We start from the raw sequence: 18,515 nt of genomic DNA, 5'->3' as shown, positions 1-18,515 counted from the left end.
AATATTTTCAAATGGGTAAAGTGTCTATTGTTTTCATTGAGAGTAGCAAAGTGTTATTACACCCCACTTTGGTTGAAACCACAAAGTGTCATCAGCCCTTTCGAAAACGGTCCTTCAAAAAAAAAAACCCTTTAGAAAATGATAACGCACTCCCGCCTCAGCGAGCACCACCACCTCCACGATCACCATCAGCTCGTAACTAAATCCACACTCATATCCACTATCGGAAAAAACCCTCCTCCGACCTTCATTTCCAACTCCCTTGCTGCTTGCAGAGTACAGTTCATATACCAAATCCGATGCAATTCAAATTTAAACAATGTTTTGCTCTCAAAAATGATAGCCGAATATCCGGCGACTTCGGGTTGGCCAGATCTGGATCATGAACTGTTCTCTGCAATCTGGCAGTACCTAAGCCTTCTAATGATTTTTTGGTCTGTAGAGTTGAGTTTGTGGTGTCTGGCTAGTTAATTGAGTAACCAGTTTATGGTTTTTTTCGGAAAAATTATCAATAATTTCTACTTGTTTACAACAATTGATGTAAGCCGTTGAAAATCAGGACAGAGTGATAGAAGAAACCAACCGTTCTGATTTCTGAATCCACAATTCAGGCCTAACAAAGTATGAAAATCTGCATTAATAAAATAAGCCTACTGGGACATGGATGGAATATATTATCCAAGAATACCGATTAAAATAAGTTTAAAGAAGGTTGAACTTTTTAGCATGCATTAACAGTGAGGTACAATTGTAATTATTGAGGCTCCAGTTCCATTATAACGATTCCTTGTCCACTAACTTGACTGAATAATAAACGACAGAGATCGCATCACCGTCTCATTTTCTTCTTGATTTCATCTGTCATGAGCGGAAGCAGTGTTCTGGAGCCCCAAACTCCACTTCTGGAGACTGAAAATGAAGCAGTCCATGGTTATGTTGACTACAAGGGCAGCCCAGGTGGATGGAGATCAGCATCTTTCATGCTAGGTTAGTATTTTATCATTGAAGGCTAAAGTTTTTTAAGCATTCTTTTTTTTTCTTTAGTCCAATATTCTAAGAACTAGTGATGATTAAGAAGCAAAATAAAGCGTATTCAGAACTGAAGCTGATCACCAGTAGAAGTTTTTTGGAACTGGATTGATTGAGTTGACTGAATCAATCTACAGCTGGAGGATCCCTGGAGAGATTTGCATATTATGGAGTAGAATCCAACCTCATTAGCTATCTCACCGGACCAATTGGAGAATCCGTGGCAACAGCGGCTGCAAATGTCAATACATGGATTGGTGTTGTTTCGCTTGTGCCAGTTTTAGGAGCATATTTGGCTGATTCTTTCCTCGGCCGCCATAGATCAATCATCTTTACTTCCCTTCTCTACATCTTGGTTAGTTTACAATTTTTTTCTTTTTAGGAATTGTTATTGGCATTCTTATGTTTGTTAATGGCACTATCATTCAGTTGCCATTTAAATTACAATTTGATTAGAAAAAATGAGATTATGAGTGGTTGTGAGTGCGACGATACTAGTATTCTTGTTTAATTCATATTGACAAGAAGTCCACCTATTACTCTCTTTGGCGATAAGGCTGAAAATTTTGCAGGGACTCGGTCTTTTGAGCCTGTCTGCAATAATTATTCCAACATCTGCCAGCAGCTCAACCTATCAGGGCATGAACAAGAAATCAGACCCGGATACTGGAAACCAAGTTTTGTTTTTTGTATCACTTTACTTGATTGCATTGGCTCAAGGATATAAACCATGTGTTCAAGCTTTTGGAGCTGATCAATTCATTGAAAAAGATCAGGAAAAGGGCAAAGCCAAGAGCTCGTTTTTCAATTGGTGGATTTGTGGCATATGTATTGGTTCTATAGCAGCACATTTGATCTTGCACTATATTCAGGATAACATAAATTGGGCAATTGGTTTTGGGATTCCATGTCTTGCTATGGTTCTCGGGCTGATTCTGTTTCTACTTGGAAATAGAACTTACTTTTTTGCTGTTAAAAGAGGTGATGAAGAGAGCTATCATGGGAGGATAAATTGGGGCAGAGAAGAAGTGGATGATGCCTTGCACAATGGACCACTAGCATCAAGCAGTCAAGGACAGTGCAAAGAATATTTGTTGTTGAAAACTCCACAAAGATCTCAAGGCTACAGGTAAGGAAACATTACCAGACCAGAGAAAAATCCATCAAAATCAGTGGATTTTCTGACCATACAATAAACTATGAGTTCTTAAATAAATCTTCCTAATTAACTTGTCTGGTATCCAGAGAAGGTAGCTCACTGTTTTACCCTTTAAAAAAGCAAAATGAAATAGGTCCTTTATTTTCCTTTTTTGTGAGCAGAAAACAGTTCTGCATTGTTTACAAGACCTCTTCAATAGTCTTCTCTTCTTTTTCTTTATTAATATATATTCGATTATGTCATTCAGTAAATGATTACATGGAGAAGTAGGTAAAGTTCTAAAATGCAAATTCATTGCTATGAATTTTTCATACATAATAATGATTTTAAGGATACTTTTACAGACTTTAGTTAGAGTCTGTTATAGTGCCTTACTGACACACACACACAAAACTTCGGTTGGTAATTCCTACCATTGCTGGTCAAATTTGCTGATGCTTGTTGAACAGGCTTCTGAAGGATATATTGCCTGCAGCAGATGATTTTTCAACTGATAACATTGGACACTCTAGCAAAAGGAAAGAGCGAAAGAATGTTATAACGCTGCTACCTGTATGGATCACTTGTTTAACATATACAATTGCATATGCTCAAGCCTCGACAATATTTCTCAAGCAAGCAACAACCTTGGACAGATCAATAGGGACAAATTTTAATATTCCAGCTGCCACACTTAAGACTTTCATCCCCCTCACCGTAATGTTCTGCATTCCAATATATGACAAAATTTTCGTCCCAGTTGCCAGAGCGATTACAAAATACCCCACTGGTATAACAATGCTGCAAAGAATAGGAGCTGGGATGGGCATATCAGTTATTACATTGGTTGTTGCAGCTCTAGTCGAAATGAAAAGACTCAAAACTGCTGAAGATTATGGTTTAGTAGACATTCCCAATGCAACACTTCCTATGAGCTTCTGGTGGTTGGTTCCTCAATACATACTCTTCGGATTTGCAGATGTGTTCATTCAGGTAGGGATGCAGGAGTTTTTCTATGATCAGGTTCCTATTGAATTAAGAAGTGTAGGCCTATCATTTCACTTTGGCGCCTTGGGAATAGGGAACTTCTTGAGTAGTTTTCTGGTCTCAATGATTGACAAAGCTACAAGTCAATCGGGTAGAGTGAGTTGGTTCTCAGACAACTTAAATCATGCACATATTGATTACTTCTATTGGCTACTTGCTGGAATAGGTGCTGTGGGTTTAATCATTTTTGTCTATATATCAAGATTTTACAGCTATGTGGGGCAAAATGATGACTAACGTGTTTCTGCTGCAGTCATGACATGGCCGTAAAATCGAAATTGTACTACAAATTTTAATGATAGTTTTGGAGGGCATTCCAAATGCGAAGTCTTTCACAAGATTGAAAAACTTTCTTCTGTATTTAGCTGTTCATGAAACTTAATCACAGTAATCAATATCAATTAAAATCCCATTGCTCCTATGAGCAATGCTTTTTTTTTTTTTTTACTAGTAATATGCCACCTGTTGAGTCTCTTATTGCACCTCCGCCAGAACGATATCACAGATTATTACCTTTAAATGCTCCATTCGTTTTTAACTTCCAAAGAAGAATGGGTGGCGGCCAACTCCAAGAAATGGTTAATATTTCTGCAGGCTTAGTTTCAAGAAGCTTAGCAATGAACGCCCCTCAGACCAATTTTACCTGAAGGGATAGGAAATGGAGACTGTGCATAGGAACAAAAGCACAGCTTCACCATGAGATTGTAATTTGATGTACTGAAAAGCTATTAGGTAATTTTCAGCTTCACCATAGATATGAAAACAACCTTGTAGAGAATCTTTTATTGAGTGAACTCTCTTATGTTTCCATTTCCAACATCCCCTGATTCACGAGGAAGTCTAGAAACGACAAAACAAACTCCTGATTCATGTGGAAAACATTAACACCAAGAAGAAACAAGCTCCTGATCCACGAGGAAATTTAGCCAAACCTAAAAAGTCCCTGGTCAAGGATATACAACTTTTTTTTGTTTAAGATGGTGACTGAAGTAACCATCGATACCTTTCCCTATAAATCTTTAGCGTTGCACACTGAGTCATATTAATTAAAATGAGTCTAAGAAGGCTGAAGTTTTATGCAAGATTGAGTAGTTACGCCCATTCTGAATTAATTATTATCACAAATATGCTGCTCATCTACTTCACCAAATAATACAAGGCTAAGATGGCATTATATTCCTAATGTTCTGCTAGATTTCATTGGTATGGGCATCATCTCCACTGTGATGAGCGGAAGCAGACTTTTTGAGCCTCAATCTCCATTTCTGGAGACCAACAACGAAGCAGTCCAGGTTCATATCTATTACAAGCATGGTTCGTCATATCGGCCGATACCGATACAAGCATTTACAAGGGCAGTTGAGGTGGATGGAGATCAGCATCTTTCATGCTAGGTTTGTAATCATATAAAAGTACTACTGAAGTATTTTCCCAATGATTGCTAAAGTTCTTCAAGCATTACTCTCTTTTCGTCCAAATGTTCTAAGAACTAGTTTTTATTAAGAAGCAAAATAAAGTTTATGCAGAATTCAACCTGATCATCTTCAGAACTTCCTAAGATTGTATTGTGATTTGATTGAGTTGGCTTTATTAATCTGCAGCAGGAGGATCTCTGGAGAGGTTTGCCTATCATGGAGTAGAATCTAATCTGATTAGCTATCTTACCGGACCACTTGGAGAATCCCTGGCAACGGCTGCTGCAAATGTCAATACATGGATTGGTGTAGTTTCACTTGTACCAGTTTTAGAAGCATATTTGCCTGATTTTTCCTTGGCCGCTATCAATCAATTATCATTGCTTCCATTTTATTTATCTTGGTCAGTTTACAAGCATTTCCTTGTTTGTTAATGTAACTCCTGTGCACTTTTCTACTCATACAAAAAGATAACACTATCTGCATTTTTGTTACCCGAATTACAATGTGACTAGAAGGGAGTGGTTGTGAATGCAATGAAGTATATGGGTACTTTAATTCCATTCAGAGGATCAAAACCTCAAACGGAGAGCCAAATACAAATAAGGGGGTGAAAATAGCAAGTCTCCATCTCTTTGGAATTGTACATACTTCGAGCTCTATGGTCATTAGAATGCTGAATGTTGCAGGGACTTGGTTTTTTGGGTCTGTCTGCATTAATTAGTCCAACATTTCTCAGCAGCTCAAGCTATCAAGCCATAACCAAGAAATCAGGACTGGATACATGAAACCAAGTTTTGTTTTTTTGTCTCACTTTACTTGATTGCATTGGCTCAAGGATATAAACCTTGTGTTCAAGCTTTCGGAGCTAATCAATTCAACGGAAAACATCAGGAAAAAAGCAAAGCCAAGAGCACATTTTTTAATTGGTGGCTCTGTGGCCTATGCATTGGTTCTGTAGTAGCACATTTGATCTTGCACTATATTCAACACAATATTAGTTGGGCACTTGGTTTTGGGATTCCATGTCTTGTTATGATTCTTGGGCTAATTCTCTTTTTACTTGGACATAGAACTTACTTTTTTTATGTTAAAAGAGGTGATGAAGAGAGCCCTTATGGGAGGATCAAGTGGGACATAGCTAAAGGGGGTGATGCTTTGAGCAATAGTGCACAGGCATCAAGCAGTCAAGAAGAGTGTCAAGAACATTTGTTGTCGAAAACTCAACAAAGATCTCAAGATTACAGGTAAGGAAATATTACCGGACCAGAAAGAAAATCCATTAAAATCAGTGGATTTTCTGACCATACAATAAATTATGGAGTCCTTAAATAAATCTTCCAAAATAACTTATCCAATTAGCGGAAAAGGTAACTCATTGTTTTACCCTTTAAGAAAGGAAAACGAAATAGTGTTGGTTTTTTGGGGCATAAACTAAGAAACAACACCTTAGTGTTGCAAAAAAAGCTTATAAGAGACTTGTATTGAAGGTAGAAAATGAGCTTTTTGTTCTACATTCATCAACTCACTATTTATAGTGATTACATGAAACAAACTAGCAAAATATCCAACTAACAATTATCCTAGAAATCTCAACAAAATATAATCTCCTTCTACTAGCAAATCTTATCTAAAATATCTGTTAACAAACCAACATGATCTTTTGTTAACAAATATCCTTATTTTTCTAATAACTAAATTATTTTGATATCAAACATAATCTAGCAAAATATGTAGGAAAAGTTGCATATCTCAACACTCCTCCTTGCCACTTTTGCTGCAGATTTTGAATTGTCTTCTCAAATCTTTGAATCTTGTTTTGGACGAGACTTTTGTAAGAAATTCTGCAATTGATGATTAGCCTTGCAATGAACTTCTTCTTTTGTCTTCTCATGCCAAACTCCACATAAAAGATGATTTTTTTTTAATGTTTCCAAATAACCTTCTCATAGGTTTAAAATGGAACATCTTTTGACGATGTTTGAACCTATATAGAAAATATGAAATTTTGCATGATTCTTCATTTTGCCATCACCATCAAAATCTGTAGACCCAAAAACAGAAATGTTATAATCTTGATAAATATCAGGAATCAATCTGATATCTCCTGACTTATCAATGATCTCCTCCTGAATTTTTTCAGGATCTGGATTCTTGATTTCATCATCATGTTCCACTTTAGAATTGTCAAAATCTGACCAATTCATAGTGAAACTTCTCCTTTCTATTTTAATTGAGAATAATTTATTCTCAATCAAATCATCAGCCATTTTCTTTGTGAAAACGGCATCAAAAACTGATATGTGAATGCTGGCCTTGGATATCTGTCTGACTGCAACTCTGTGGTCTCTAATTTGTGTGTCCATCAGCTCTTCAAATGCTGATAAAACAAAATTCGTCTCCACCATATCCCGTAGATCATTGACTACCAAATAAATCCAAAATTTTATGGCCCAAATTTGGTAAGTTTCACCACTAAAAGTTGAAATATTTGACAAAAAGTTCTTTCCTGTCATGGCTTTGAACTTATAAAGGATCCTCACCAATGCACTCACTCTAAAAAAAACATGCCCTTAAGATTTATGCTCTCGATACCACTTTGTTGGTTTTTTGGGGCATAAACTAAGAAACAACACCTTAGTGTTGCAAAAAAAGCTTATAAGAGACTTGTATTGAAGGTAGAAAATGAGCTTTTTGTTCTACATTCATCAACTCACTATTTATAGTGATTACATGAAACAAACTAGCAAAATATCCAACTAACAATTATCCTAGAAATCTCAACAAAATATAATCTCCTTCTACTAGCAAATCTTATCTAAAATATCTGTTAACAAACCAACATGATCTTTTGTTAACAAATATCCTTATTTTTCTAATAACTAAATTATTTTGATATCAAACATAATCTAGCAAAATATGTAGGAAAAGTTGCATATCTCAACAAATAGGTCCAATTTCTTTTGTGAACAGAAATTATGCGTTTTGTAGCCAACCTTTTCAAGAATCTTCTATTCCTTTCCTTTAGTATTTCACATTCAATTATGTCATTCAACAAATGATTACATAGAGAAGCCGTTAAAGTTCTAAAATGCAAATTTCTTACATACCACAATTTTAAGGATGCGTTACAATTTGAGTGTCTGTAATAGTGCCTTACTGACAACAAAATTATCGGTTGCTAATTCCTACAATTTCTGGTCAAATTTGCTGATGCTTGTTCAACAGGTTTCTGAAGGATGTATTGCCTGGGGCAGATTGACTGTTCAACTGATATTATGGCACTCCCTAGCAAGACAAAAGAGCAAAAGAGTGTTCTGAGCCTGCTACCTATATGGATCACTTGTTTAGCATATACAATTGCGTATGCTCAAGCCACTACATTATTTCTCAAGCAAGCAACAACCTTGGACAAATCAATAGGGCAAAAATTTTCGTCCAGCTGCCACACTTAATACTTTCACCCCCCCCTCACCATAATGTTCTGTATTCCAATTTATTGTTTGAAGGAACGAAATTTAGAGAGAGAGAGTTTTGGGAAGATTTTCTTTATTTCTCTGATGCAGACTAATGATGGTACCGATGCCTATTTATAGGCTTTACACAAGAAGGTCATTGATTATCCTATCACCTATCAATCACTAACAGATATCTATCAACCACTAATAGATAACAATCATTCCTATCATATCTCTAATTGATATACATTCAAACATTAAGAATATTCACGAATCTTATCTGATACCAATTACAATTCAATCCAACACTCCCCCTCAAGTTGGTGCATAGATGTCATGCATGCCCAACTTGCCGAGTGAGTTGTAAAAGTCCTTAGTCGGCACGGCTTTTGTGAGTATATCAGCTAGTTGATCTTCAGATCTCACAAACGGAAGTCGTATTATTTTTTCTTCAAGATTCTGCTTGATAAAGTGCCGATCGACCTCAACATGCTTAGTGCGATCATGTTGAACTGGGTTATGGCTGATATCGATAGCAGCTTTGTTGTCACAAAATAAGTTCATCTCAGATCTAGGAGAAAAACCGATATCGGCCATCAGCCGTTTGAGCCACAGAAGCTCACACATACCTCTAGCCATGCCTCTAAATTCAGCTTCTGCACTTGATAATGCTACCACCTTTTGTCTCTTGCTTCTCCAAGTAACTAGATTACCACCGACGAATGTAAAGTAACCTGAGGTTGACTTTCGATTGGTAGCATCTCCTGCCCAATCGGCATCAGTGTAACCATCAATATTAAGATGACCATTTTTGGAAAATAAGAGACCCTTCCCAGGAGAACCCTTTAAGTACCGAAGAATTCTCATCACAGCTTCCATGTGCCGATTACTGGGTGAATGCATAAATCGACTGACCACACTGACAGAATAGGCAATATCGGGCCGAGTATGTGACAAGTAGATCAGCTTACCGACCAATCTTTGATATCTCTCTTTGTCAGTTGGTTTCTGATATGGATATTCTCCTAACTTGTGGCTTAGCATAATTGGCGTGTCAGCAGGTTTGCAATCCAGGAGCCCAACCTCTGCCAACAGATCAAGTACATACTTCCTCTGGGATAGGACGATGCCTTGTGCCGATCTTGCCACTTCAATTCCCAGGAAATACTTGAGATTCCCTAAACTCTTCATTTCAAATTCAGCCGCCAGCTGGTTTTGTAGTTTGGAGATTTCCTCTTCATCATTGCCTGTGATAATCATATCATCGACGTAAATTATTAAGGCAGTTACCTTTCCATGCCGATGTTTTAGGAAAAGAGTATGGTCGGCATTACTCTGCTGAAAACCATACTTCTTCATAGCTAGCGTAAAACGGCCGAACCAAGCACGTGGTGACTGTTTGAGTCCATACAATGCTTTCTGTAATCGGCACACAGTATTTGTTTTCGATACTGTAGAACACCCTGGTGGGATATCCATGTAGACTTCCTCCTCCAGATTCCCATGCAGGAAAGCGTTCTTCACATCAAACTGATGCAACGGCCAATCCAAATTTGCCGCAAGAGATATCAGTACTCTGACCGTATCCAATTTAGCCACTGGTGAAAAAGTTTCTTGGTAATCGATGCCATAGGTCTGAGTGTATCCTTTAGCCACGAGACGAGCTTTATATCTATCGATTGATCCATCAGCCTTATACTTGATTGTGAAAACCCATTTGCATCCCACCGTCCTCTTCCCATCTGGTAATGGGACCAAAGTCCATGTGTCATTTTTTTGCAATGCCGACATCTCATCCTTAATTGCTTGAGTCCAGTTTGGATCTTTGAAAGCAGCATGCACATCTTTTGGAATGTCAGTTGACGACACATTATTCACAAAGGCTTCAAGAGGTTCAGATAGCCTGTGAGTGGACATATAATTGGCAATGGAATACTTTGATCGCTTTGCATGACTTTCTGGAGAGTACCGAGTCGGTGGCTTACCTCGATTGGATCTGTCAGGTAATACATATCTTGCAGTAGTATCTAACATAACATTAGAATCAGCAGGAGTACTTACCTCAGGAACATTCTCAGGAGACATGCAGTTAGGTACTGAAGAGGGAGGGATTATATCAACAATTTCATCAGTAGCATCAGCATTTCCATCGGCAGCTCCTCCATCGACGGCTCCACGGACAAAATCAATAGGACAGCTAGCAACCGTACTTTCATCAGCAGCTTTATCGGTTCCATCGGCAGTGGGCTCCGTGGGCTCGGCAATGGGAGAAACAGTAGCTTCACCGACAGAATCAGTGGGACAGCACGGCCATGCTAATCCTGGCCAATTCTTTTCTTCTGTATCCCTTATCTCCCCCTGAAGGGAAGAATTGGATGCCGAGGAGAAAAATGTGTCCGACTCCAAGAATGTAACATCCATGGTTTCATACATCTTGCTAGTGGTTGGATCATAGCACCGATAGCCCTTCTTGTGCACTGCATACCCCACGAAGACACAACAAACAGCACAGGGATCAAGCTTACTTCGTTGATTCTTGTGCCGATGAACAAATGCTACACAACCAAACGCCCGTGCCGGAAGCATTAGAACCGATGGTAGAGTGAAATGTTGAGACAGTGCTTGCAGCGGTGTCTGGAAGTTGATAACTTTTGAAGGCAGTCTATTCAATAAATAGACTGCTGTTGTGACTGCATCATTCCAATATCGGCGAGGAACATGGGCACCAATCAGTAATGCTCTTGCTATTTCAAGGATATGTCGAATTTTCCTTTCAGCTACTCCATTTTGCTGTGGAGTTTGGGTGCATGATGTTTCATGTATAAGACCATTGATATTAAAGAACTCTTGTAGTGGCCGATTAACATACTCACCACCATTATCAGATCGAAGAATCTTGACTGTTGCTGAAAACTGTGTATGAATCATGGAACAAAATGACTTGAAAATATCAAGAACTTCATTCTTATGTTTCAACAAATACAACCAAGTCATTCGAGTACAGTCATCTACGAAAGTTACAAACCAACGGACTCCAGTAGATGAAGTGATCGGGGATGGTCCCCAAACATCAGAATGTACTAAAGCAAAAGGTGTATTCGACTTATTCAAACTGACAGGATATGAGGCCCTATGACTTTTGGCTAATACACAGGTCTCACATTTTAAATCGGCAGTTTTGATACTCGAAAAAAAGTGCTGGAAAAAGGTGCTTCATATACCCAAAAGAAGGATGTCCTAGTCGCTGATGCCACAGTCGAATCTCTCGTTCTTTGGTGTTATCAGTACTCCTTGTCTGATTGGCTCTACCGATACTGAAATCATCAATGTAATATAGATCCCCCCCTCCTAGTACCACGACCAATTATCTCCTTTGTGAGAATTTCCTGAAGAAGACAGAAGGTTGGATACATCAGTACCATACAGTTAAGATCAGTAGTTATTTGACTTACTGATAGTAACTTATTTGACAGTGAGGGAATCAATAAAGTATTCGGTAGAGATAAAGACGGAGATAAAGTAACAGTTCCAGCTCCTGTAACTGGATACTGCACACCATTAGCATTGGAAATTTTCGACCGTCGTGGTTGAGTTACGGATGAGAAGTCAGTTGGATCATAGGTCATATGATCAGTGGCTCCTGAATCGACAATCCAATTACTATCGCGTCGATGTGAGGAGTTCATACCTTGATGCTGATTGGTAGAAGACGTAGAGTGCACCTGGGCAATATTGATATCAGCAACTGCAACGGCCACCTTTCCGTTCTGACCAGCAACATTCAGTCGATCAGCTTGCCAATTTCGCCCTTTGCGCTCTTTCCACCATGTTGGATATCCGTGCAGCTTGAAGCACGTATCTTGTGTGTGCCCTTTCTTATTGCAGTGGGCACAATTAACTTCCTCAGTTGGCATCTCGGCTCGGGGTACTAAAATCGGCTCATTCTTCCTTCCCTTGGAAGCCATGACAGAGCCGATTGAGTGGTCTCCCCCTGTCATCATCACCGATTGTCTGCTGTCTTCTCGTCGGACATAGGCATATGCCTCTTCTACTGTTGGAAATGGTTTCATCCGCAGAACATCACTGCGAATCTGGTCCAGTCGGTCATCTAACCCATCGAGGAAAGTGTAGACTCTCTCTTCCTGTATGAGAGAATTATACCTGCTGATATCGGCAGCACATTCCATCGGGTTCGGCCGACGAAAATCAATCTCCCTCCACAAACCTTGCAAATCGTTGTAGTACTTTTCGATCAGCCTACCAGCTTGTCTCAGTCTAGTCACCTTCCGCCTCAGATCATACAGTTGGGATGTATCGGTTCCATCAAAGTATGTGGTAGCAATAGCATCCCATACCGCTTTTGCTGTGGGAAAACGAACGAAGGTACCGATCAAGGATGGAGCCATATTATTTATCAACCACCCTTTCACGATAGAGTCTTCAGTTCGCCACCGTCGATACGCTGGATCTGTTGGTGACGGCTGAGGGAGTTCACCATTAATATACCCCAATTTGTCCTTCCCTGAGATATACATCTCGACAATTTGGGACCATAAGGCATAGTTGGTATCATCCAACTTGATGCCGATCTGAGCCGAAGACGAATCCATGCTCGGTGTAGACTTCTGGCAGCTATTCAGGACTTCCACCATCCGAGTGGCAAAATCCTCTAGAACTACATCAGCTTGTCCTTTCCCACCGTCCGTGAGCGTAGACGATTCGGCCATGGCTGGTTGTTGAAGAAATTATCAGAGTAACACTTTGGAGCAGAGATCCTAGAATCCCTGCTCTGATACCATGTTTGAAGGAACGAAATTTAGAGAGAGAGAGTTTTGGGAAGATTTTCTTTATTTCTCTGATGCAGACTAATGATGGTACCGATGCCTATTTATAGGCTTTACACAAGAAGGTCATTGATTATCCTATCACCTATCAATCACTAACAGATATCTATCAACCACTAATAGATAACAATCATTCCTATCATATCTCTAATTGATATACATTCAAACATTAAGAATATTCACGAATCTTATCTGATACCAATTACAATTCAATCCAACATTTATGACCAAGTTTTCGTCCCAATTGCCAAAAAGATTACAAAATACCCCACTGGTATAACGATGCTGCAACGAATAGGAGCTGGGATGGGCGTATCAGTTATTAACATGGTTGTTGGAGCTCTAGTCGAAATGAAAAGACTCAAAACTGCTCAAGGTCATGGTTTTGTAGATATTCCCAATGCAACACTTCCTATGAGCTTCTGGTGGTTGGTACCTCAATGCATACTATTTGGACTTGCAGATGTATTCAATTAGGTAGGCATGCAAGAGTTTTGCTATGATCAGTTCCCTGATGAAACTAGAAGTGTAGGCCTATCATATTATTCTGGTGCCTTGGGCATAGGGAACTTCTTGAGCAGTTTTCTAGTCTCAATGATTGACAAAGCTACAAGACAGAGGAAGAGAAATTTGGTTCACAGATAACCTGAACCATGCACATCTTGATTACTTCCACCGGCTGCTTGCTGGAATAGGTGCAATGACTCTAATTGTCTTTGTCCGTCTATCAAAATTTTACAGCTATGTGGGGCAAAATGATGGCGAGAAGTTTTCTCAAGCAGGTTTAGTGGGTAGGCCAATCGGTGACTCTTAGGAGTTCAATTCAATAATGGTAGATGTATTAAAGTAGACTATGCAGAAAGGATAGATAGATTGCTGCATTGAGGATTATGTCTAATACCGGTCCTCAATGTGTTTACTCTGGAGCTGCAGCACAATCTTTGCAGTGCTTATTCTTCAATCGATTTCTGCTGCAGTCCAGCGGATCGTCTGCTTGGCACTAGGAGATTCAATGGTATGGTCATCATTGTTCAAACAATATAATTGTCAAGTTAGAAGGTTGGCTATATCCCCAAATGCGGTTGAGCTTTGGAAAACAAGAAATGATTGTAAATTTGGAGTTCTGGACACTGCTCTATTTAGGCAACCGTGAAATGCTGTTATCAAGGTTACCACTGCGGTACAGCATGATCTGTTATGGGGCAAGATTCAACCATTTGATCATCGTATAACCAAAAAGGAACGCTCAAGTACAAATTTTGCGTTTTTCAACAGCATGATCTGTTTATATGAAATGATCTTTTCTATCAAAAAGAGAAAAGCAGCCAATTTTGCTATGATATTCTCATAACTTTATCCATCTGAAGCCTCAAATTTTGAGAGGCAAAGCTGGCTGGCTCTTCATCTAGAATTGAAAGAGTTGGAGATTGGAGAAAGATCCAGGTCGAACGAATGATGGCAGCAAAGTCAATTCCAACATCTCCTTTTTATCTGTTCTTGACAACTTCCAATAAACACATTGATTAATTCTTTTAGTTTAAAACTTTTTAACATAAATGGATTTTGATGAATATTGAATAAAAATACCATGTTATGCATCTAGTCTCTTTAGAGTAAAATCACAGTCTACATAATTCAGTCTATTCCATACGGATATTCAATTCATGGGATTGGATCACATATGGATGGCAAGCTTACATGATTGGATACTTGGATATCGAATCCAATTCTCTTAATTATTATTTTTTTTATTTTATACAATAAAATTTTAACGTTAATACTCATTAATCTATACTAGCTTTATCACTTTGCTATCATTGCTTATGTCTAAATTTTCTTTCTATGCTAGCATTTTTGTGTGAGGGATTAAGTTAATTTGTAAATATTGCCATAAAAATCATAAACGAAGTATTCATTTTTATTTGTTTTGAATTGGAATACAACTCTGTGAAAAAAAACAAAAAATATATATTAAAAATGCTTTGCATTTTGACAAAAATTTGGTTAATTCAATTGGACCAGTAAAATCCATATTATTAGTAACAAATCATTTACATAATTTTTGGGGTATGCCTATACTCTTATGGTCTCATTCTAGTTTTTAAGACCTACAAAATAAAAATTAAAAATGAATAATGGAATTAGATCAGATATCCAATTGATCCAATCTACTAGAGGGACAGGAAGGGCCCCGCCCCCAAGTTTTAGATATTTACAATTTTTCTTCTTAAAATTTTAGAAATTTTGAAAAGTACTTCTTACGAATTTTATACTATCTGCCCCCAAAATTATTTTTTTAAAAAAAAAAGAGAAAATGACCTGTTTTATCCCTTACATTTTGTAAAAATATTCTTTTCGTCCCTCACATTTAAAACGAAGCAAATTGGTTCTTCACATTTAAAAACCCAAACTTTTACATCCTAGAAAAAAACTCTCAACTGTGAATCAAACCATCTAACAATCCGATTACAAATTTTGGGGATAAAATTGATAGATCACTTGCAAAAATATATTTCCAACAAATAAATTAAAGCAAGAAAAAAATCTCAATTAAAACCCATTTGCTTCTTCAAAAGAACGAAATAGTGCTAGGGTTTAGTGCTTGAGAGCTTTAGCACTATTTCGTTCTTTTGAAGAAGCAAATGGGTTTTAATTAAGATTTTTTAATTATTTTAATTTATTTGTTGGAAATATGTTTTTGCGAGTGATCTACCAATTCTACCCCCAAAATTTGTAACTGGATTGTTAGATGGTTTGATTCACAACCGAGAGTTTATTTCTAGGATGTAAAAGCTTGGATTTTTAAATGTGAAGGACCAATTTGCTTCGTTCTAAATGTGAGGGACGAAAAGAATATTTTTACGAAATGTGAGGGATGAAACAGGTCATTTTCCCAAAAAAAAATTATATATTATTTCAGAAGTTTATATATACATGTATTTCACCTCTTCAAATTAAAATATCTGCTTCCATCCTACCTACCACCAGCTCTAAAGGGAGACAATTCAGGTAGCCAAGATGTCTTTGTTGGTTCTACAGATGGAATCTTGATGAGAATTGAGAAAATAAGTGACAGTTGGAATTATTTACCCATCAATTTAATAGAAAAACAGAACCTTGGTCGGGGATTGAATACAAAAACACATTAAAACAAGTTTAAGAAGCTCGATCTTTATCAAAGTGCAAGTAATTGATGCATCATAATAATGATTAAGGGCCCATTTCCCTATCAACTTTTGTCTCGAATGGTTCCTCATCCACTTGACCCAATCATGAAGGACAAAAAGATGCCGTTAACGTTTACTTCCCCACCAAAAGGAAAAAGAAATGCCATTACCGTCCCATTTTCGGTTTATCTCTGCTGTGATGAGTGGAAGCAGAATCATGGAATCCCAGATTCCATTCCTCGAGAGCAAAAATGAAGCAGACCATGGTGATGTTGATGACAATGGCAGCCCAGGTGGATGGAGATCAGCATCTTTCATGCTAGGTTGGTAAGCATATATATTGCTGAAAGTTTTCTTAAGAATGTTTTCTTTTGTCCATTTCTCTAAGAACTAGTAACAACTAGTAAGAAGCAAAATAAAGAGTATGCAGAATTCAAGCTGATCATCAGCAGAACTTCATAAGAATGGGAATTTGATTGAGTTGGCTGAATTTAATCTACAGTTGGAGGGTCTCTGGAGAGGTTTGTGTATTTTGGATTAGAATCCAATCTCATAAGCTATCTTACCGGGCCAATTGGAGAATCATTGGCAACAGCTGCTGCAAATGTCAATACATGGACCGGTGTAGCATCACTTGTGCCAGTTTTAGGAGCATACTTGGCTGATTCTTTCGTTGGCCGCTACCGATCAATCATAGTTTCTTCCATTCTCTACACCTTGGTTAGTTTACAATTTTCTGTTTCAAATTTCAGTATTTCAAGCACCTGTTATTGTCTGAGGTGAAATTGGTTGAACATTTTGCAGGGACTCGGTTTTTTGAGCCTGTCTGCGACACTCATTAATAGCCCAACGTACCACGACATGACCAAGAAATCAGGCCCGGATACAGGAATCAAAGTTTTCTTTTTTGTTTCACTTTATTTGGTTGCTTTGGCTCAAGGATACAAACCTTGCATTCAAGCTTTTGGAGCTGATCAATTTGACGGAAGATATCCAGGACAGAGCAGAGCCAAGAGCTCATTTTTCAATTGGTGGCTCTGTTGCCTATGCATGGGTTCTACAACATCACACTTGATCTTGCACTACATTCAAGACAACATAAATTGGACAATTGGTTTTGGAATTCCTTGTCTTGCTATGATTCTTGGGCTTATTGCTTTTCTACTCGGAAGAGGAACTTACATCTTTCCTGCTAAGATAGGTAATAAAGAAACTAACAGGTATGGATATAACTAGACCAAGAACAAAAAAATCCCTCAAAGTCAGTCAGTGGGTTTTATGATGCTACCTAATTAATCTATTCAGTCCAGATAACAAATCCACTAGCTAAACTTCATGTTCTATGAATGAATGTTGTTACAAGTTTAGTGTCTATATTAACACGGTAACGCTGCAAAGAACAAGCTTTACTAATCTCTGCTATTTTTAGTCTTATATTCTAGTGCTGCATTTTTCAAACAGGTTACTCAAGGATGCATTGCCTGCAGCAGATGATTATTCAATAGATAATAGTGTAATATCCACCAAAGCAAAAGAGCCAAGGAACGTTCTCAGGGTGCTTCCTGTATGGATCACTTGTTTAACGTATACGATTGCCTATGCTCAATCCTCCACATTGTTTCTCAAGCAAGCAACCACATTGGACAAATCAATTGGTCCAAGTTTTGACATTCCAGCTGCCACGCTCAAGACTTTCATCCCCATTACTATAGTGTTGTGCATTCCCATCTATGACCGAATTTTCATCCCAATTGCAAGAAGGTTTACTGGAAATCCCACCGGCATAACAACGCTGCAAAGAATAGGAGCAGGGATGGCCATTTCAGTCATCAACATGGTTGTTGCAGCTCTAGTAGAAATGAGAAGACTCAAAACTGCTCAAGATTGTGGTTTGGTAGATATTCCCAATGCAACACTTCCTATGAGCTTCTGGTGGTTGGTGCCTCAATACATATTATTTGGACTCACAGATGTTTTCAATCAAGTAGGAATGCAAGAGTTTTTCTATGATCAGGTTCCTACTGAGTTAAGAAGCGTAGGCCTATCATTTTACTATGGTGCCATGGGCATAGGGAATTTCTTGAGCAGTTTTCTAGTCTCAATCATTGACAAAGCTACAAGTCAAGGGGATAGAGAAAGTTGGTTCTTAGATAACTTAAATCATGCACATATCGATTACTTCTACTGGCTGCTTGCTGGAATAGGTACTGTGGGTTTAATCTTCTTTGTGTATCTATCAAAATTATACAAATATGTAGAGCAAAGAGATGACCAGAACTGTTCTCAAGGACGTTTAGCTGATAGATCCATTGGTGACTTGTAGGAGTTCAAATTCAGATTATATATCATGCATCTAACGGTGAAAGTGCATACGTTGTCGGTGTATAGAAGATTAATCCTATAAACTTGGCAGCAAT

At 38.1% G+C, this 18,515-nt stretch overlaps 1 protein-coding gene and 1 pseudogene across 1 annotated transcript; both read left to right on the top strand.

Annotated features, from left to right (window-relative positions):
• The first annotated feature begins 863 nt into the window (after positions 1–863).
• On the top strand, positions 864–3,451 carry LOC113750395 (protein NRT1/ PTR FAMILY 5.10-like). The gene is made up of 4 exons (XM_027294372.1): positions 864–987; positions 1,167–1,384; positions 1,602–2,158; positions 2,638–3,451. The coding sequence occupies exons 1-4, from the start codon at positions 864–866 to the stop codon at positions 3,449–3,451; spliced, it is 1,713 nt and encodes a 570-aa protein (XP_027150173.1).
• Positions 3,452–4,419: 968 nt separating this feature from the next.
• On the top strand, positions 4,420–18,515 carry LOC113750394 (annotated as a pseudogene).

Source organism: Coffea eugenioides, chromosome 10, assembly GCF_003713205.1.
Source record: "Coffea eugenioides isolate CCC68of chromosome 10, Ceug_1.0, whole genome shotgun sequence".
Lineage (NCBI taxonomy): Eukaryota > Viridiplantae > Streptophyta > Magnoliopsida > Gentianales > Rubiaceae > Coffea > Coffea eugenioides.
The sequence above is the reverse complement of the archived record's forward strand: the minus strand, read 5'-3'. Positions and strand labels throughout refer to the sequence as shown.